Source organism: Tetrahymena thermophila (assembly GCF_000189635.1).
Source record: "Tetrahymena thermophila SB210 genomic scaffold scf_8254752, whole genome shotgun sequence".
NCBI lineage: Eukaryota > Ciliophora > Oligohymenophorea > Hymenostomatida > Tetrahymenidae > Tetrahymena > Tetrahymena thermophila.
The window spans coordinates 1256407-1278432 of NW_002476512.1; the positions used below are offsets into that span (position 1 = coordinate 1256407).

Sequence of the window (22026 nt, forward strand, 5' to 3'; positions counted from 1 at the left end):
ATTCAAAAAAATAAGTCAATGAATACACTATCTGAATTTATGGGTAAAAATTATTTTATACACTTTTGGAAGACTAAGTATTGTTTAACTTATTCTTTTGCTTTTTCTGTAGCAATTGTGCTTTTAACATTTTTGTTAAATTATTCTTTGTCTTTTAAGTAGATCTAATAAGTCACTGTATCAACCCACATATCTGTAAAGTGTTCAATATAAAAGTAATCAATTACTTTTTTTATCTATCTATCAAAATTGTAAGAAGGTAACCAGCCGCTTTTATACTCTAAATGCCTAGGGGCATGACCAAAGCATCCCCCTTTTAGTAAACAATTATATTCTGAATAATGATAGACAGTTTGAAGAGAAGTTATTATAGGAGGTTCGAAAGGGTAATTATCTGGAAAAGTCATTTCATAATTAAACCATGCTCCATAGTAAGGAGTACCTTTAGGTCCTTAAATAGTTAAGTATATTGCTACAGGATTTTAATAATTATAATTGAGTTTAACTCCTTATATTTAATTTTATTCGTAGTGAGATATCTCTCCTTATATTCTTCTTAGTCTAAATGAAGGTAGTTTGTTTATTGTTTCTTTCTTTCTTTATATCTAATTTTCTGAGTAAGTAGATAATTTTTTTTTTTTTAGTAAACAGATATTATCTCATTTTCATAAGCAGATCTTATCTCTTTTTATAACCTTTCTTCTCTATTTAAAGGTATTTTGATAATACTTATTTGTAAATTTCTTGATTAATATTTTTTTCTTTAAACATATTATTTATCTTTTATTTAGTCAAGAGATATTATATCATTTTCATCTTAAACAGATGTTATCTCTTTTTACAATATTTCCTCTCTCTCTTAAGACATTTTTATAGTATTTATTTATTTATTTGTTTGTTTGTTTTATTATTATTTATTTTATATTTTTTATTTGATTGAATTTAATAAAATTTCAACATAAAGTAAAATAAAAAATAGAATCTAGAACACATTTTAGGATCATAAAATAGTTTTATAAATAACTCAATCTATTTCACAGCAAAGATAATTTAAAACTTATAATAGCATCTAGCTTGCTTGAGCTAATTTTTGATTAAGAATAAACAAATGTGGAAAATCTTTTCTAAAACTAACAGGAATCTCCATTGGATTTTAAGTGTAAAGTAAAATAAAACTTTATTTTAATGATCAAAAAAAGAATTTATAAAACATTGCCTCATTATTTTCTTTTTGTGGAAAATTTACTTTAAAACTAACAGGAATTTCAAATGAATTTTAAGTGTAAAGTAAAATAAAAATTTATTTTGATGATCAAAAAAATAATTTATATTAAATTGTCTATTTATTTCCTTTTTGAGGAAAACTATTTTAAAACTAACAGGAATCTCATATGGATTTATAATTATAAAGTAACATAAAAAGTTTATTTTGATCATCAAAAAAAATTTTTATAATGATTGTCTAATTATTTCTTTTTAAAAGAGATAAAATTTGCTCTATTTTAATCAAAATATTTCTTCTGTATTTTTTTTTTCTAATTCAGAATTAAAAATGAAAAAATAGTTTTTTTCTTCTTATTTATTTTTATATTTTTAAAGATCAAATATTGCAATTATTTTAAAAGCTAATTTTAATTAAAAATTAAATACAATAAAATCTCCAAGAGTGGTCAATATAGACAGATTTCACTGTATATTGATTAAGTGAAACATTTTTATTACAAATACATTTTTTATAAAAATACTATTTTATTTTGATGATACTTCTCCTATGCTTTATAAAAATCAATTGTAAATTAAAAATCGTCAGAATCTTTAGCAACAGGAAGAGAGATTATCCTTGTTGATAATAAAAATAAATAATATAAAAAATTTAATTAATAAAATACTTTTATAAAAAATTATAAGTTCTTCACAAGAAAGATAATTTAAAAGTACATAATAAAATATAATTAATAAGCATATTTATTTAGATAAGAACTAAAATATTTAATACATACAAACAACTTAATCAATAAAATACTTTTATAAATAAATAAATTTCCAAAATTAAATTTTCTGAATATTAATTTTATTTACTAACTTTTGTATATCTTCTTTTAATACATTTTTTTTTGTTGAATTTATTATAAATTGGCATCTTTAGCATTTAAATATGTGAAAAAATTGTTAAATTGTTTATTAGTAAATTGATATCTTACTCAATTACTTAATAAGAGTTAATTAGAACTTATAAATAATTTTATTAATAAATAGATAAATAAATGACTAATAATTATTTAAAAAATTTAAAGCTTACAATATAAAGCGAAAAGTGAGTTCTGGAGACAACTTTTTAGGGCCAGCTTTATTTAAATGGTTATAATATTACCTTCATATCTAAAATTTCAGTTTATAGCCTTGAAAAAGGCAGTACTCTTTGGTACTATACATATATATATAAATTATTTCTACTTATGTAAAAGCAGTTTTTTTGTTTTGGATATTTATATTTATTTTTTAATATAAAAATTAAGTTAAAATAATAAAAATCTAAAAGTTAATTTATTTATTTATTTATTTTGATATATGTTCACAAAAAATATAAAAAACAGGTAATAAACTTTTAAGATTGGAAATTATTTCATTTCATTTAATTTAATTAGTATTATATTTTATTTAGTAGATTGGTAAAATTGAATGGTTTTAATTCATTACTTAATTATTCAATAAAATAAGTCAATGAAAACACTATCTGAATTTACAGATAAAAATTATTTTATATGCTTTTGGAAGACTAAGTATTATATAACTTATTCTTCTGTTTTTTTTTCAACAATTTGGTTATTAATATATTTATTAAATTATTCTTCGTCATCAAAGTATATCATAGAAGACTCTCTTTCATTGCATATATATTATTTTTTTACTTAGTGTGGAGGCATTTAGATAGGATTTGTTTCTGTTCTCTATCTGTATTTTTCTTAAACAGATAATTTCTCTATTTTTTGGTCAAGAGATATTTTATCATTTTCATCTTAAACAGATGTTATCTCTTTTTATAATATTTCTTCTCTCTCTTAAGACATTCTTATAGTATTGATTTTTTTTTTTATCTGTTTGTTTTATTATTATTTGTTTTATATTTTATATTTGATTGAAATTAATAATATTTCAACGTAAAGTAAAATAAATAAAAGCATCTAGAACAGATTTTAATATCATAAGTAAATATTAAATAATAAAATAGTTTTATAAATAATTCAATCTATTTCACAGGTAAGATAATTTAAAACTTATAATAGCTAACATCTAGATTGCTTGAGTTAATTTACTTTTGATTCAGGATAAACAACTGCGAAAAATTTCTAATAGATTTTTAAGTGTAAAGTAATATAAAACTTTATTTTGATGATCAAAAAAGAATTTATAAAATATTGTCTGATTATATCCTTTTAATCGAAAATCTATTCTAAAACTGACAGAAATCTCGAATGGATTTTTAAGTGTAGAGTAACATAAAAAATTTGTTCGATGAGGATTAAAAAAAATTGTTAATATTGTCTAATTAGTTCTTTTTAAAAATAGATAAAATTTATTTGCTCTATTTTAATCAAAATATTTCTTCTTTATTATTTTTTTCTAATTCATTCCAAGTATTTTACTTGGAGGGTTACTTTTTAAGACATTTTTAAAAATATTTTTCAACATATTTTTATATATCTAAAATTTCAGTTTATAGCCTTGAAAAAGGCAGTACTCTTGGGTACTATACATATATATATATAAATTATTTCTACTTATGTAAAAGCAGTTTTTTTGTTTTGGATATTTTTTTTTATTTTTTAATATAAAATATTAATTTAAAACAATAAAAATCTAAAAGTTAATTAATTTATTTATTTATTTTGATATATGTTCACAAAAAATATAAAAAACAGGTAATAAACTTTTAAGATTGAAAATTATTTAATTTCATTTAATTTAATTAGTATTATATTTTATTTAGTAGATTGGTAAAATTGAATGGTTTTAATTCATTACTTAATTATTCAATAAAATAAGTCAATGAAAACACTATCTGAATTTACAGATAAAAATTATTTTATATGCTTTTGGAAGACTAAGTATTATATAAATTATTCTTCTGTTTTTTTTTCAACAATTTGGTTATTAATATATTTCTTAAATTATTCTTCGTCATCAAAGTACATCATAGAAGACTCTCTTTCATTGCAAATATATTGTTTTTTTACTTAGTCTGGAGACATTTAGATAGGATTTGTTTCTGTTCTTTATCTGTATTTTTCTTAAACAGATAATTTCTCTATTTTTTAGTCAAGAGATATTTTATCATTTTCATCTTAAACAGATGTTATCTCTTTTTATAATATTTCTTCTCTCTCTTAAGACATTCTTATAGTATTGATTTTTTTTTATCTGTTTGTTTTATTATTATTTGTTTTATATTTTATATTTGATTGAAATTAATAATATTTCAACGTAAAGTAAAATAAATAAAAGCATCTAGAACAGATTTTAATATCATAAGTAAATATTAAATAATAAAATAGTTTTATAAATAATTCAATCTATTTCACAGGTAAGATAATTTTAAACTTATAATAGCTAACATTTAGATTGCTTGAGCTAATTTACTTTTGATTCAGGATAAACAACTGCGAAAAATTTCTAATAGATTTTTAAGTGTAAAGTAATATAAAACTTTATTTTGATGATCAAAAAAGAATTTATAAAATATTGTCTGATTATATCCTTTTAATGGAAAATCTATTCTAAAACTGACAGAAATCTCGAATGGATTTTTAAGTGTAGAGTAACATAAAAAATTTGTTCGATGAGGATTAAAAAAAATTGTTAATATTGTCTAATTAGTTCTTTTTAAAAATAGATAAAATTTATTTGCTCTATTTTAATCAAAATATTTCTTCTTTATTATTTTTTTCTAATTCAGAATTAAATATGAAAAAATAGTTTATTTCTTCTTATTTATTTTTATATTTTTAAAGATGTAATATATATTGCTATTATTTTAAAAGAAAATTTTGATTGATAATTAAATACAATAAATCTCCAAGAGTGGTCAATATAGACAGAGTTCACTGTATATTGATTAAGTAATACATTTTTATTACAAATACATTTTTTATAAAAATATTATTTTATTTTGATACTTCTCCTATGGTTTATAAAAATCAATTGTAAATTAAAAGTCGTCAGAATCTTTAATAATAGGAAGAGATATTATCCTCGCTGATAATAAAAATAGACATATAAAGTATTTAATTAATAAAATACTTTTATATAAAATTATAAGTGCTTCACAAGAAAGATAATTTAAAAGTACATAATAAAATATAATTAATAAGCATATTTATTGAGATAAGAACTAAAATATTTAATACATACAAACAACAACTAATCATTAAATTTTCTGAATATTAATTTTATTTACTAACTTTTGTATATCTATCTTTTAATGCATTTTTTTTTGAATTTATTATAAATTGGCATTTATAGCATTTAAATATGTGAAAAAATGGTTATATTGTTTATTAGTAAAATGGTTCCTTACTCAATTACTTAATAATAATTAATTATATCTTATAAATAATTTTATTAATAAATAGATAAATAAATGACTAATTTTAAAAATTTAAAGATTACAATATAAAGGGAAAAGTGAGGTCTGGAGACTAATTTTTAGGACCAGCTTTTTTTTAAAAGGTTATAATATGGTTAGGGTTGGGTTTATTATTGTTGGACCGGCGATAATTGCTCCTATCTATTATATATCATTGTATAATTTAACGATGCTCCATAGAAAGGAGTACCTTTAGGTCCTTCAATAGTTAAGTATATTAAATTAGGATTTTAATAATTATAATTGAGTTTAACTCCTTATATTTAATTTTATTCGTAGTGAGATATCTCTCTTTATAATCTTTTTACTTAGCGTGGACTCATTTAGTTAGGAATTGTTTCTATTCTATATATGTATTTTTTTTAGAAAACAGGTAATTTCTTTATTTTTTAGTCAAGAGATATTCTATCATTTTTATCTTAAACAGATTTTATCTCTTTTTATAATATTTCTTCTCTCTCTTAAGACATTTGACAGTACTGATTTTTTTGTTTGTTTGTTTGTTTTATAATTATTTGCTTTATATTTTTTATTTGATTGAAATTAATAATATTTCAGCATAAAGTAAAATAAATAAAAGCATCTAGAACAGATTTTAATATCATAAGTAAATATCATATACTAAAATAGTTTTATAAATAATTCAATCTATTTCACAGATAAAATAATTTAAAACTTATAACATATAGTTTGCTTGAGCTAATTTTTGATTCAAGATAAACAACTGCTAAAAATTTTTTCTAAAACTAACAGGGATCTCTAATAGATTTTTAAGTGTAAAGTAATATAAAATTTTATTTTGATGATCAAAAAAGAATTTATAAAATCTATATTATCATCATATCCTTTTAATGGAAAATCTATTCTAAAACTAATAGGAATCTCAAATGAGTTTTAAGTGTAAAGTAATATGGTCTATTTATTTCCTTTTGGCAGAAAATTTATTTCTTTTTAAAAATAAATAGATAAATTTGCTCTATTTTAATCAAAATATTTCTTCTGAATTATTTTTTTCTAATTCAGAATTAAAAATGAAAAAATAAATAGTTTATTTCTTCTTATTTATTTTTATATTTTAAAGTTGGAATATTGCAATTATTTTAAAAGCAAATTTCGATTGAAAATTAAATACAATAAATTCTCCAAGAGTGGTCAATCAATATAGACACATTTTAATGTATATTTATTAATTATTTGATACATTTTTTGATAAAAATATCATTTTATTTTGATGATACTTCTTCTAAGGTTTTTAAAAATCAATTGTAAGTTAAAAATCATCAGAATATTTATTTAACAACAGAAAGAGAGATTCTCCTTGCTGATAATAAAAATATTTAATATAAAAATTAATTAATAAAATACTTTTATAAATAATTATAAATACTTCACATGAAAGATGATTTAAAAGTACATAATAATTTCTAATCAATAAGCATATTTAGATAAGAACCAAAATATTTAATACATATAAACAACTTTATCAATAAAATACTTTTTTTAATAAATTTCCAAAATTAAGTTTTCTGAATATTAATTTTATTTACTAACCTTTTTTTGAAAAACTAGAATACTTTCTTTTTTTCAATTTATTTTGAATTGACATTTGTGTTTTATTAACTTATTGTAATCTAATAGATAAAAAAATTATTAAAATATTTTTAAATCTAAATCTATTGCATTTAAATTTGTGAAAAAATTGTTAAATTGTTTATTGGTAAAAAAAATTATATCTTACTCAATTAGTTAATAAGAATCAATTATAGCTTATAAATAATTTTATTAATAAATAGATAAATAAATAAATGACTAATAATTATTTAAAAAATTCAAAGCTTACATAAAATAAGATATAAATTTAACATTTATTTGATTAAAAAATTAAGAAGAAAAATGAAATAAAAAAATGTAATGAGGTGTATGATTTGTTTGTTTACTTGCTTTAAAAATTTTAATTAAAAATTTAAATATATTTTGAAAAGATTTGAATAAAAATTTAAATATATATTTTAATTTAATCGAAGAACAAGAAAATAAATTGATTTTGATCTAATTAATAACTATCTATCTGGTTGGTTGGGTAGAACAAGAAGGAAATTTAATTTATTAAATTTTTCATTTTTGCGCTTGAGATAAAAATTTTAATTTGGGGGCAAGTGAAACTATTATTTTCAAAATAGATAATTCCAAGAATAATAAATTTGTTCTATTAGAAAAATAGAAGGAAAAGAGCGAACATCTGTTTGAAAAAATTGGATTTCAACAATTTTGTATTAAGTGGGGTGAATCAGAAGGTGAGAGTGTTTGGATACGTTCTTTCTGATCAAAAATTAGAAAATTTTACTTGTTTCTGATCAAATTAAATTTTTGAATAAAATAATTTATATGCAATGTAAGTAAGTTAGTATGTCCTTTGAAAATTAAATTTCTCGAGTATATATTTATTATAATAATTCGAAGAATAAATTTAATTATAGTTTTTTTTCCCTTCTTTTTTATTTTTATCTTTCAAAGCAAACTCTCTCTCACTCTCTCTTGTTTTGTCTTTACAAGCTTTTCTTTGTATTTATTTATTTACTTACTAAAATTTTAATTTTCAAAGGCTCTTTTATTTAATTAATTAATTTTCTACTTCTAGGCTTAAGATTTGTATGGAAATAAATTCAGGAGGAAGAAAAACCCTCATTAAATCTAAAGAAAAAGGTAAAGTTAAAAATTAAATTAGCGATTGCCATTCATGAGATGAGAAAAATTCAAATAGAGATAAAAATTGTAATTTATAAAGAATTAGATTTTTTTTTTCTATTAATAATATCGTAACTGAAGGAAGGAAGGCAAATCTTTTCTTTTTTTCGTTCTTTGGTTAGTTCGGTCAATAAATCAATAAATAAATAAATAAATTTTTCTATCTTAAAATTTAAATATAATATCTTTCATTTATCATTTTTTTCTCCTTCGTTTCGTTTAAAATTTGTACATTCAAATTTCGAGTTAAGTATAGCTTACTTTAGCAAATATAGAATCAATTAATTTTATCTAGCAATAATCAGTTATGTTTTTTGAGTTAATTTTAATGTAAATTTAGAATCTAAATGTATTATTTTTAGGATGATAGTAATTGCTTTTGATTTTGAATATATATATGATGTAAATACCAGTTTTAGGCTCTTTTAAAATTACAAATTAATAAAAAAGCTAGCCAGAATTATATTTTTGGATATAAGGAAAATAAGAATAGATTAAAACAAAAGAAGGCAGTCAATTATTACAAAAATTATTCAAATAATTATGAGAAATTATAATGCAGACAAAAATTTTTTCTTATTAAACATGCAGATATTTTTTCAAGGTTACTTACTATTTTTGCAAGATATAATCCATAGATAGATAGATATATTTTTTATATAGGGTCAATACTAATTAAAATATTTGTAGTTATTTATTCAAATATGAAAGCCTTAACAAAAAGAAGATCATTGGTTGGTGGGGAAAAATTTAATCACTTGTCGAAATTAAATTAAATTGGCTTAGGCTTGACTAAAAGCCTATTAATGAGCAATAAAATAGAGAAAGGATATTCTTTTATAGTAGTAATTTTTTATTATTAATGGTTAATAAATATATCTAGCAGAAACAAATGTATGTCTGCTTTTATTTGGTCAGAAATAAAAACAGTAAAGAAGAAATTAAAAGGGGGGGAATTTTTGAAAAAATGATCAAACCCAATGCAAACTGAAATAATAAGTGCTTGCTTTTTTCTTAAAAATCAAATAGAATTTAAAAATAATTATGACCAATTAAGATATGAAAATATAAAGGAGTAAAAAAATAAACATAGAAATACTGCTTGATTGGTTTTGATACAATAATTTAATAAGGGAGTATTTATTCGTAGATCTATGTATGCATCAAAATATTAATTTTTTTTAAGCTTATTATTTTCAAACAAAAACCTAAAATCAAATGCCTAGCTAGTTAGCTGGCTGACTAACTTCTCAGTGAAAATATGGTTTTTGCTTGTTTGTTTAATTTATTTAATCTTTTATCTATCTTTCTTTACAAGTGTATATTATAGTAGTAAATATTAAACAAACAAACAAACAAAAATCAAAATTAAAATAAGTTAAACGAATTAAGGAAAAACTGGATAGCAATTATTAAATTCTTTAATAAATTAATATATTTGTTTGTTTTTTTTGTTATTTTAATTATTCATTAATCATTGATTTATAGATAGATAGATACCAAAAGAATAGCTAAGCCAAAAAATATACTTTAAATTGATCATACTCTATAATATACAAAAATGAATGAATGAATGAATTATTTAGCGAAGAATGAATAAATGAATAAGAAAATAAATAGATTTCTTTTTGTATTAATTTAATAAATTAATTATCATTTTAGATTAGTAAAAATAAATTCATATTTTATGATATACTTAATATATATATAAGGTAAATTACACATTAAATATAAAGAATTTAAAGAGTAAATTAACAACAAAATCATACAACAGTGCATTCAAGATAAACAAAAAAATCAAAACTAAATCAAACAAATCAAAAAAAAAAAAGAAGGTAGCTTGCTTTCCATTTTACAGCTAATACAAACCCATCTTCTTTACCAAATTAAAATCAAAAGGATAAATAAACCTTAATTTAAAAGTATTTTAAAGCAAATTATTCATTATTAAAGCATGGATTCCAGAGACGAAGGTTGCGATTCTCTTTTCGAAGAGCCTTAAATTTTAAACGCGCTTTTTAAGTATAGCATTCTTTAAACTGAATAGCTCAAATTTTAGAATTTTCGAACTCCTAGCGTTAGAAAGGTTTTCTACCAACCAGACTCTAACATTGTTCAAAAGATCTTGAATGATTGCAGTCACATTATTCAAAATCACAAGGATTTAATTGAGAAATTACCTTAAAAAAAATTATGTACTTTAGAGCCTCACGAGCAATAGCAGCGTTTGCTCTTACAAAATAATATTAGCAATAATAATAATAATAACAATAATTCCCTTAATTCATCTACTAATTCGCTTGAAGGTTCTATTGAAAACGCTTAATCTAACTTGCTAAAGCAGCCTCTTGTTAATCCCTTTTAGCAAAGCCAAAACCTAGTGCGCTAAATTGAATAACTCACTCAAGAATTCGTGAAGGGTCGCGTTTATAGATGTGATTAAGATGCCGATTTAAAAGAATTAGAAAGCAAATATAGTGAAAACGGAGGCTAATCAGTCAGAGAAGGCAATTAAGTTGGCTCTTCTGACAACCTCAGCAACGCTAATAATCAAGAAGTCTTGAGATACATATAAAAGCGTAGTCGTCGTCCAAGGGCAGATCAAATTGTAAAAAAAGTCAAGGAAGATACCAAAAACTTGCTTCGTAACTATGGCAATGCTTAGAGTCGTTTTATATTAAATAATATGTATTCCAAGAGAATGATGGAGAAATTCTTTGACAACAACTAAGATAAAATTGAAGATTTCAAAAAATGGGTGCAACAACAAAAGTTGGAAAACTTTGAATAATTCAAAAACATCTGGCATGTTAGCAACGGTGAGCAATATTAAGAATACAAAGTACTCTTTAGAGAAATCTGCTTCGATTTCTACGAAAATCACGCATCTGTCTACGTGCTTGGCTCATAGATGAGATCAGAAGACACTCGTAAAACTCATATAAAATACATCTGCAGATTCTTAGAAGGTATTGTTGACCCTGCAAGCTTCTACTACTTCAAAAAGAATTGATTAATCATCATTATCAATCAACCAACAGCACTTAGGTATGTGAAATTTTATTGATCTAAAAATAAAAGATTCACATTCACTTCAAAATATAACTTTAAAAACAAATAAACAAACACAAACAACAAATAAAGATCTTAAAACATAAATCAGAGGATTGAAGTAATCATCATTGAGTGCTTCAACCAACCAACCAACAAACCAACCAATCAACAGATTTATTTATCTTTCTATTTATCTATCTATCAATTCATCCTTAATATCAAAAAAATTAAACATATTACATAAATTATAATATATTATTATTTTAAATATACACATTCTCACACTGTCTAGTTCTTTTTTAAAAAAACAATCAATATAATCATCAATTTAAATTCATCTGAGAGTCTCAACAAGTTATCTTTTCTATTATAAAAGAGAGCTGCTACTTTGAATAAAGATGTAAAAGCAAACATTTATCACTTATTTCTTGTTTACAATGTCTATGATATTTGAAGAAGGAGTATATTTTGTTTATTAATGCAAACAAATATCTATTTGATCAAACTTATATTTAGTTAAAATAAATGCAAAACACTTTTACAAATTTAAAAAAACTTTAAGGATAAAGACTTCCTTTTCCTAATCTGTTACTTTAATTCTTTGAAAATTAAACGGAAAATAACAACCAAAAGTAAGAAAGAAAAGTAGAAAAATGAAATAAGAAATTAATAAAAATTCAGAGAAGAAAATCTGGTTTAATTATTAAAAAATATTTTTAATCTCAAGAAAATAAGAAAATGAGCGAAAAATCTATTAAATTTAACTATTTTTCTCAAATTTTGTGAAAAAAATTAAAAAAGAAAAATAGTTTGTTTGTCTGTCTCTCTGTCTGCGATAAGCGATAAGGAAAAATTTAATTTAGAAAAAAATAAAAATATAATAATTTAAAGTTTTAAATTTAGCTAATAAACAAACATTAAGTCTATCTAATTAAATCAAGCAAATTTCATAGATCCATGCTTCCTTTCAAAAAATTAAGGTCTAAAATAAAATAAAGGCAAAAATAAACATTTAAAATAAGAAAAATGTGATAGAGTTAATGAAATTAAAAATATAACCTTTTTTTTCAGTGCTTTAATAAATTATCATTTTTCACCAAAAATTCTTTATTCCTAATGAATTACAATCTAAAAAGGTGAAATAATCAAGGATTTTCAACTTACATTGGTCGAATTTAATAATTAAATATGTAATTCGTTGTCTCAAAATATCTTTCTTGCTATATATATTTATATAGCTAGTTTTCAAGAGCTTTTAATCTTTTCAAAAAATAAAATCAATAAAAAATTCTGTGATTGGCCCATCATTTAGAATTAATAAAAAAGAGCGCGAAATTCAAAAAAAAAAAAGCCAACAATATCGTTAAAAATTTGAAGAAGAATAAGAAATTATTTTATCAAAGCGTTAAAAAATAATAATGGTGAACATGACAAATAATATTAAGTCATTAAAAAATTAATTATTAAAAAATTAAATCCGAGGCTTGAGAAAATAATGAATCATAATATTAAATCTATCCTAAAAATTATCCCTCTTACTTTTTTTAGGTTATTTAATTTGATCTTTCTTAAAACAGCTTTGATTACAGAAAATAGAAGAGAAGAATTTATAGCTAGTAAAAAACAAAATTAATTAAAAGCCTTTATTTAAATTTAGTAACAAACAATCAGCCAAATTCTTATTAATCAAATCTACCCAGACAGATCCTTAATAAACTCTTTCTGAATTAACATTTTTATAATTTCGTTCACCCTCTTAGTCATCAGGAAAATTTAATTTAAAATCAAATTAACAATTGATTCTAAAATACATACAATTAATTGCTTTTTAAGATGGCTAACTTTACCTAACTAAAAAAACTTATTAAGTATCTTACCAAATATTAGCATCACTTATTTGCCTTTTGCTGATTGAGCATTTGAATTAAATTTCTCAAAATAGATTTACCTTTAAAATAAAATTAAATGGTATTTTTAACAATTAATTTTCTTTGCTGAAAATAAAATCAAGAATAAAAACCAATCAATGATCGAATGAGCTAAGAATAGCTTAGAAAGCCTTTTAAAATTAAAATCATAGTATGCAGCTTAAGTATCTTGAGAACCACTTTACAATAGTTATTATCATAATAAGATTAAGAAAAGAAGTTTAACTCTCTATTATTTATAACACCCAACCAAACCTTTTATTATAAAAAATCAACATTATAATTAAATATAATCTCTAAAGCATCGCTTGATATTATTGTCTGTAAATTTGTGTATATTTATTAACCTTCCTATTGTGCATATGAGTTTTTATAGTTTTTAATTTATATTCATAAATAAATATTACTAAAATCATTTTTTTTTTTTCATAAACAAAAATTATTTCCAAAAATAAATTAATTTTATAACAATCATAATGAATTTAAATTTTGCATGTCTTCAATAAGGTATGTTCTAAGTTGAATTTGTATTTTTTGCCATAAAAACATAAATTTTCATTTCAAACAAATTTTACTCAAAAATTTTTATGTTTTATGGAAAATTATATTTAATTTAATAATTAATGTAATATTTGAGGATATTTTTTTGTTTTACAGGCATAAAAAACTTTCATTTTAAAGATATTTTAGAAAAACAAAATAACTAACTCTAAAATATTTTTTATAAGAAATTATTGATTGATCGATTAAATAAATAAATAAATTTGATTAATTTATATATTTTAAATGATTAAAAAAGAATTTTAATTCAAAATATTTATTTAATAAAGATTATTTTTATTAGATATCACAATTTAATTTATTTAAAATCTATTTAATAAAAAATAAATTTTTGTAATATTTATATTTTATTTTAATGGAATTTTTTATAACTAAATGTAAAAATATTTTAATACAAGCAAATATTTAAATAACAAATATAGCTAGCTTAATATTAATAAATCATCATTTAGCTTTATTTTAGATTAGCCACTTATGAACAATCAGAGTATAAATGCTTCCAATGTAAATTAGTAAATAAAATAAATAAAATAATGAATCTCCATTAAATTTTTATTATCTATTAGATTGCGCAAATTAGAAGGTTAAAAATGTTGATAATAATAAACCTATTGACAACATTATTTTAGTTGTAAGTGGAGAAGGATCGTAAAAGAGAATGAAATAAATAATTATCAAAGGTATAACAACTATCTTCTCTAAATCCTTGTTAACTCTACTTAATAATACGTATAAAATTATACATATTATACCAAATAGAATATGCATAACTATGAGAGGATTAGACCAAGTGATTGTACAGTTCATGATGTATAAGTACATTGACTGGCAAATCTTCCAGTTTACTATGGCACAGCTTAAACAATACATTAAATTTGGATGAGTTTTATTCCTTTCGAGAAAATAATGTCTGAACAAAATGAATGTGTTAAGTAGTAATATCACTAAGTAGACTTCCTTTTCTATTTCTAAAAAGTAGCTGAGTGCAAAATGAATATATTAAGCTAGAATTACCAAAAATAAAATATAGTTATAATCCTAAGCAATTTTATAGGGATAAAAATAGCAAAAAACTCCAAATAGAATAGCCTCAGTAATAAGCAATGGATTGAGAATAATCATTTCTTTTCAGACGATTTTATAAATTATTATTTTTTTAATTTATTTGATAAAGATATTTTTATTATTGAGATCTGAATTTCCCTTTTTATCCACGAATTATAAAAGTTGAGATTAAATGTTTTATTAATTTTTATTTTTAAACAAATTAGATAATGAATAAATAATTTAATTTCCTAATTTGCTATTAATTTTTTGATTTCTATTTTTAACTTAAACAAATAAATATGAAGGTTAATATTTTACAAATATTTTATTATTTTCTGCTATCTAAAAATTTAAAAGAGCAGAACTACATATTTAATAGAAAAACTGAATTTATTTAGCTTCTTTTTTTAATTTAAAAAGGTTATTTATGTATTATATTATTTAATAATCTTAAATTAATTGATACAATTTTTTTTAAATGATACTGTATTGTCATATACTTTGAATCAGACAGACTTAAAAAATCATTTATTATTAAAAGATTTGAAAATTTTCATTTTAGAATTAATTAATTATTTTTCGATTTAGTAGAAAATCTTTGCTAAGTATTACTTTTTTTATTTTTTTATAATAAATTTTATATTTATGTGTAAAATTATTAATCCAGTTTCATTTATTATCTAAAAAAATTAGATTTTTATGAGATCCAAAGCTCATATAATGATAATCAAATATTGATTATTTTTAGTATTTCTTTGTAAAAAAATATTTTGTGTATGTAAAATTACTTAATTTTTAAAAAGAAAAAGTATTAAAATAAAAGGCATTATTCTTTTTGTAAAGTTTTAAGAAAATAGTTAACTAATAATTCATTTTTCAAAGAATTAATAAAAAGATTTGCTTATAATAAATAATTAATTTTAAAAATTAATCAAATTAAAAGATGTTTTAATAGAAGTTTGAGTTTTTGACATTAACAATTTATAAAAAAATATTTTTTTATATTTATTTAAAAACTAAATTAAAATAATTAAATTTTAAAAAATTTTTACATTCAATTTTAATAATTCAACCACCTTTACTTTGTTTCAATAAAGATTTTAATTAATAAATTATAATGCTTTTTTGTTTGTTTTTTAGAAGGCAAATAATTGATTAATGATAAGGAAAATTTTGATAAATAAATTGGAATGAATATTTAATTATTTATTCGATAAAAAATATTTAAAATTAATTAAATTTTCAAATATTTTCAAATATAACTTATTGCGATTAAATGCATTTTAATTTATATTAATCAAATCAAATCCAATTAACTTTTCTATGTTCCTTTGGAGAGAGATCAGTAAGTAGAAAAATTAAAAACTAATTAATTAGAAAAAGATACAACAAACTATTTGTTAAGCAAATTAAAAATACAAGAAATCTATATATCTAGGAATTTAATAATGTTCAACTTTTTTAGTAGTGCAAATATAAATTAAAATATCCCAAAGTATAGCGTTAATGACTTTGTTTTTAGGTTGAAAAAGATAGAGAAAATTGTAGTTAAGGAAGGTTTGGACGGATTTCTCTTGATTAATGGAGTAGATTCTCGTGAAAATACAGAATATGTCAAATTGACAAATTGGCTTTTTTTAGGAAATTCAGGTTTAGAAATCGAAGAAAATGAGTACTTAAATTAAATTTACAGCGATATGATAGTATTAATTAAGAAAGGAACTACCCATATTTTCATAGACCCAGAAGCATTAAATTCTCTTCAAACTCTTATTTACAGTATTCCTAATGTTGATGTTTTCTGTCCTACTGAGAAACAATATGAAGATAAAGATGAAATGGAGCTTCTCAAAATGGCTTTTTTCCTTAGGGTAATGAAGCCAACAAAAAAAGTTGGTATTTTATTAGGCTAAAAAGACAAAGGAAAAATCAATTCAATTGAAAAGTGGCCATTAATTCAGTCATATGGATTAGAAGGTAATACTTTGATAATAATTAATAAAATAAACTAATTATTGGTTTAGTAAACCGAAAAATAGAACAAGCTTTCAAGTAAATATTTAAAATTAATCATATTGTTTAAAATAAATAGAATTAGGAGTTGGGTTTTTTAGCATGAACCATGAAGTAGTTGATCTCACTCTAAGATTGAATGCAGTTTATAAAAATTATGATAAGTTCTTTGTCTCGAAGTTAATCTATGTAGTAGCTAAGAGACTAGTAAGTAAAAGATAGATAATATTTAAAATAACATAATATATTTTTAATAGACTGGTCACTTCAACTCAGCAGCAGGTTAGTTAGGAGATATGAAAATGCATAAAAGAAATTTAGCAACTGAAAGTTAACTAACAGAAATATTTAGGGATACATATGAAATAGAAGAAATAAGTAAATGGGTGTAAATTAGGGGTGTAAACGCTGCTCTACCAAAGCCAAGAGTGTTATTTGGTAAGAATACTTCTGCAGACTGCTCTAAAGAACCTTCAGTTGCACCATTAAAAGATTGTAAAACTTATTTCTAAACTTTAAAATGTAAATTAAGGTTTTGATATAAATATAGTAAAATACTCAGAAACTTTTCATTCATTCCATGCAACTTTTGAAACTTTTGATTTAAGAACCTGCTTAAGAGCAGCAAGAACTTACTTTTTAGCAAAGGGAGTCAAAGAGGAAAGAAACCTTATCACTTTAAATGATGATGAAGGCGTTCCTTAAGGATATGAGTTAAATATAGATGAAAATTAGCAATACAAAGACTAAGAGTAACAAAAAATTAAATAAAAATAGGATTAACTTTTTTATAAATTAAATAAATAGCTTTTTGGCTAACTTATATCTTTCTATCATAATCGGATTCAATGAAGTTATGCAATTGATTACAAAAGACTATAAAAATATGACTGAAGAATTTATCTAAGATTATATTTTTTAGAAGGTTTCTAAAGTTTATGCTGGTTTCTAAATCCCAGAAAGCGAAATTACTTTGTAAATAACTTTTTTATAGTAAATTTAGAAATAAAATTAAATCAATTTTAAAATAAAAGGGATAAAATCTAAATTATTTTGAAAGCATACAACTCCTTTGGTGAAGAAGTTAAAATTGATTTTAAAGACACAATTTCTTTCAAGCTTACTCCTTATTTCTTCATGGTTAGAATAGAATAAAAAAATATTAAAAGGTAATATTCAAAAAGTCTTAAATCATTTAAATTTGTTAAAGTTTTTATTTTAAATTATTTATAAATTATTTTTTATATTTTTTGTTAATTTTTTCTCTTCAAAATGTTTCATTTTTAATCTAAAAATAATTTAGTTAAATTCTAAACAACACAGTCCTAGGTTCTTTAGTTTTTGCTGAGTCTTTTATTTTGCAAGAAGGTTGCTATTTACTATTAACAAAAGAAATACCTTATTTTGACCTATGGAACTGCTAAAATGATTACTCTGAAAAGATCGAAAAAATGAAAAAAAGAATTTTATGGGAACCTCTTGGCAAGTAAATTTCAGGTAAACAGTTTAATTGAATAAATTTGTTTTAAATACTAAAACACTGTTTGGATAGAGAAATATTTATATTTGAAAGGATTATTTAGTGAGTAAATATTTCTTAAAAAAAGAGCAATTTTAAATAATAATAAAAAACAAACTCAAATAAAGAAATTATTTCATAAAAATTATTTAAATAAATTTTTTATTATGAAAAAGATGAATTACCTAAGAATAGAATATTCGTTTAGACAGGTAGAAAAAGTAATTATGGGTTTGATATCCCTATTATGCAGGCTAGTTATTATATGCATGAATTAGGTTTAAGAATAGAAACTTAAAGACTAGGATGGTTCATATTATTTTTCAAAGAAATGAAAGAAATTCAAATAACATAAAAAATGAATCACACTTGGCTTATATTTAAAGTCGATTCTAATATAACTTTTAATTCAATAAGCAAAGACACTATTGCTTTAGAGTTTACAGGTGATGCTCTTGAACAATCATTTTTTAAGATAAAAAATTATTTTGAAGAAAACTAAGTAAATATTAATTTAGTACAATTATTTGAAATTAATAAGTTTTTTATAGATTAAGTATGAGTATTAGGTTGATATTCCAGCAATATTTTAAGAATCATAGATAGCTAAGAAACAAATTCTAAATTAATAGTCTTAAGGTTAAAAATTAATCACAATGAATAGCATTTAAAACGAATAGTTCTTTATATCTTACATCGAAAGCAAGCAACTGATGATCCTAAATCAAATGAAAGACCTTAAGTTATCTGCTTATAAAAACCTATATGAATAAATGCAAATCAGTTAAGCAATCACTCCTGTTGAAAATCATATTGGAGTCATTCTTGTAAATGGTAGCTACTGCTCTGGAAAAAGAAAATTTGCTGAAAATTTAATAAGATTTGGATCAGACAACAATTTAAGACTTCATCTTTACAAGTAAAACAAATAGATATAATTATTATTTTTAAAAGCGTTTTAAAAAAATATAAATTAAGAAATTTGTTATAATAATTTAAAAATAATTAGATTTGATTTGAATGAAATGAGTGAACTAACAGAAAAATCTTATTTAAGTGGACTGCTTAAATTTGCTTCAGAGAAAAAAATATAAAATACTGACGTTATTGTCGCTTCAGTCCCTCATTTTATTAACACTAAAATTCTTATTGATTACTTTAGCAAGAGCGAAAAAATTTCTAATGCTTTTTATATCAGAACTATTGCTACAAAAATAAACATAAACAATATCTATTCCAACTTTAACAAAGTAAACCAAATTATTTATTTATTTATTTATTTATTTATTTTAAATCAAATTAAATTTTGTAAAGATTTTCCTGATATTGAAATCAATGAATGAACCATTAGGAAAATAAATATAAATTAACCTTAAAAATTATTCCTGAATAAATTAATTTAACTAAATTTAAAAATTAATTCAAATTAAAATAATAAGCTTCTCTTAAAAATTAAAGTTTAAATAGAAATAAATTTAAAATAATAAAACCCAAAATAAATTAAAAATAGTTTTTTTAATAAAAACATAATAAATAAAAAAAATAATTTCAATTAAGGGTGTATGGGAGGGGCACTGAATAGAATAACCTCCCAGATTTTTAATGTCTACCAAGGAAGTTAAACCATTGGCAGAAAAATAAAAAAAAACAACTTTTTTCAGTGCCTTCCCCTCATTTAATTAAAAGTTAATATTTTTTTTAATTTATAAAAGAACCCAGTAAACAATGTTTTTACATACGGTGTAGAGGGTTACTCTTAGTTCTTGCTTTTGGATACCTATAATAATTATGATGCAGATGTAAATGCTTTGAATAAAACTCTCTCAGGTGTTCTTCCTGGTGCAAAAATTTATAAAATTATGAATAACATTTTGAACCCAGCTCTTGCTAAAGATATTCTTACTTCTATTACTTTTATTTCTGAGTAAAATAACTTAAATAGATTGAAATATTCAGTTTAATATGGTAAAATTCTCTCAGTAATAAGATTTTTTAAATAATTAATTTGATTTCATTTTTAAATAGATCTTTTGACATCAAATGGACCAAGTAGTGTTGTTTTCATACCTTTTAAGCTTCCCATTTTGAGAGAAAAGATAAGAGATTTAATTTATAAGAAAATCCTGCAAAATGGTAACTAAACCCTAGTAGATACAATCGAGGCTGAACAAAAAATTGCAGAATTCAAAGAGTTAAACAAAAATTCTAAAGATCCTCTAATGATTGAAATCATTAAATTAAAAGGTTATTTAAAAAAAATAATTTTAGATTGAGAAATTAATATTTTTATATTTTAATTTAGAAAAAATCGAAATTTAAAATGCTCAAACTAGTGATTAAGCTATTAAAATAGACTATGTTAAGGGTATATTAAGATATGATAGCAAATTAAAAGAAGGGTTAGAGGAAATAACTATAACACCTAATTATTTTATTGAAAGAACTGTAAAAGGAGTTGATGCTAAGGAGTTCACAGAAGAGCTTAATGGAGTTTCCTTTAAAAATGTTAAATACACTGGAATTACTAATTCTATAATCAATGATATGGGTTTCGTTTTTGCTGGAAAAAATCTCAATAAGGAGAAGTTGTTAGAATTATTATACAAGCTAGTCAAGCCAGTAAAATAAATAAATAATTAAATAATTAAATGATAACGAAATATTAAAATTCAATTTATAGCTGAATAAGCAAAAGTTAAGATAAAGAAAAGATCTAACAGAAGAAGAGATAGTTGACATTTAGTTTAGAAACAGAGGAGAAGGTTTAGAAAATGGTGAGTTTTATGATGGATAATTTTGGAGAAACATTTAAGGTTTGATTCTACCTCACCATCCAAGTAATTAATATGAATATTATTTTTTAGAAATTAATAATTAAATAAAATTAGAAAAAGATGAATTTATTGAAGAATATTTAAAGTAAGAAGAAGTAAGAATAAACCAAATTAATGAACAGTTGTAATAAGAATGGGAAACATGGAAATAAGTTTATGATAAGATTCATTTAGACAAGTGATTAATTATAAATATTAATATTTAAACTGTTCAATATTTGTCTCAAGAACTTGTTATTTTATACCTTTAAGATTTTAATCATTTAATTTATTAAAAGCTTCCAATGAAATAAGTCTTAATTTAATTTTATCTTGCATGAAATATTTAATTCAAATAAAAGGAGTTTAATTTCATTTAAATGTTTATTTAGATTACTTAATTTATAGAGTGGAAGTTGGTTTAACGTTTAAATAGAATAGAAAAGATAAAGTGTTTATCCTAAATATTTAGTAGATGTTAGAATGCAGAAAATGTGTATCAAATTTTAATTGAAATTAAATTAATAAACATTTTTATTGTGAATGATTTCAAAATAGTAAAAGGGTGATTTTTGATATGAAATAATATGAAAACATTTTTAATAGAATATAAGTAATTTATATGAAAAAAAGTTTATCATTAACTTTGGGTAAACCTTAAAAAAGCGTATTTAGTATTTTATTTCAACTATTATTCATGCT

General features: G+C 21.4%; 7 protein-coding genes across 7 annotated transcripts; 3 read left to right on the top strand and 4 right to left on the bottom strand. All coding sequences in view use genetic code 6, as the record gives it.

The window, feature by feature from the left end:
* Positions 1 to 2: 2 nt before the first annotated feature.
* Positions 3 to 868, bottom strand: TTHERM_00122210 (ubiquitin-conjugating enzyme E2; the record flags this gene model as incomplete). Its single annotated transcript, XM_001010817.2, has 2 exons — positions 3 to 613; positions 730 to 868. 2 exons carry the CDS (start codon positions 866 to 868, stop codon positions 3 to 5), a joined length of 750 nt encoding a protein of 249 aa, XP_001010817.2.
* A 1837-nt stretch (positions 869 to 2705) lies between these two features.
* On the bottom strand, positions 2706 to 3182 carry TTHERM_00122220 (hypothetical protein; the record flags this gene model as incomplete). The annotated part of the gene is made up of 1 exon (XM_001010818.2): positions 2706 to 3182. The coding sequence occupies one exon, from the start codon at positions 3180 to 3182 to the stop codon at positions 2706 to 2708; it is 477 nt and encodes a 158-aa protein (XP_001010818.2).
* Positions 3183 to 4031: 849 nt separating this feature from the next.
* On the bottom strand, positions 4032 to 4514 carry TTHERM_00122230 (ubiquitin-conjugating enzyme family protein; the record flags this gene model as incomplete). The annotated part of the gene is made up of 1 exon (XM_001010819.2): positions 4032 to 4514. Exon 1 carries the CDS (start codon positions 4392 to 4394, stop codon positions 4032 to 4034), a length of 363 nt encoding a protein of 120 aa, XP_001010819.1. The 5' UTR covers positions 4395 to 4514.
* Positions 4515 to 5575: 1061 nt separating this feature from the next.
* TTHERM_00122240 (hypothetical protein) lies at positions 5576 to 6114 on the bottom strand (the record flags this gene model as incomplete). Its single annotated transcript, XM_001010820.2, has 4 exons — positions 5576 to 5603; positions 5668 to 5713; positions 5813 to 5843; positions 5953 to 6114. The coding sequence occupies 4 exons, from the start codon at positions 6112 to 6114 to the stop codon at positions 5576 to 5578; spliced, it is 267 nt and encodes an 88-aa protein (XP_001010820.2).
* Positions 6115 to 10094: 3980 nt separating this feature from the next.
* TTHERM_00122260 (hypothetical protein) lies at positions 10095 to 11402 on the top strand (the record flags this gene model as incomplete). Its single annotated transcript, XM_001010822.2, has 1 exon — positions 10095 to 11402. Exon 1 carries the CDS (start codon positions 10344 to 10346, stop codon positions 11400 to 11402), a length of 1059 nt encoding a protein of 352 aa, XP_001010822.1. The 5' UTR covers positions 10095 to 10343.
* Positions 11403 to 14425: 3023 nt separating this feature from the next.
* On the top strand, positions 14426 to 15044 carry TTHERM_000122269 (hypothetical protein; the record flags this gene model as incomplete). Its single annotated transcript, XM_012796266.1, has 3 exons — positions 14426 to 14444; positions 14499 to 14661; positions 14963 to 15044. 3 exons carry the CDS (start codon positions 14426 to 14428, stop codon positions 15042 to 15044), a joined length of 264 nt encoding a protein of 87 aa, XP_012651720.1.
* A 1383-nt stretch (positions 15045 to 16427) lies between these two features.
* TTHERM_00122270 (hypothetical protein) lies at positions 16428 to 21527 on the top strand (the record flags this gene model as incomplete). The annotated part of the gene is made up of 15 exons (XM_001010823.2): positions 16428 to 16956; positions 17072 to 17199; positions 17250 to 17487; positions 17543 to 17744; positions 17800 to 17967; positions 18027 to 18161; positions 18296 to 18489; positions 18688 to 19013; positions 19063 to 19430; positions 19521 to 19761; positions 20224 to 20476; positions 20537 to 20755; positions 20814 to 21130; positions 21192 to 21348; positions 21400 to 21527. The coding sequence occupies 15 exons, from the start codon at positions 16428 to 16430 to the stop codon at positions 21525 to 21527; spliced, it is 3603 nt and encodes a 1200-aa protein (XP_001010823.2).
* Positions 21528 to 22026: the final 499 nt, after the last annotated feature.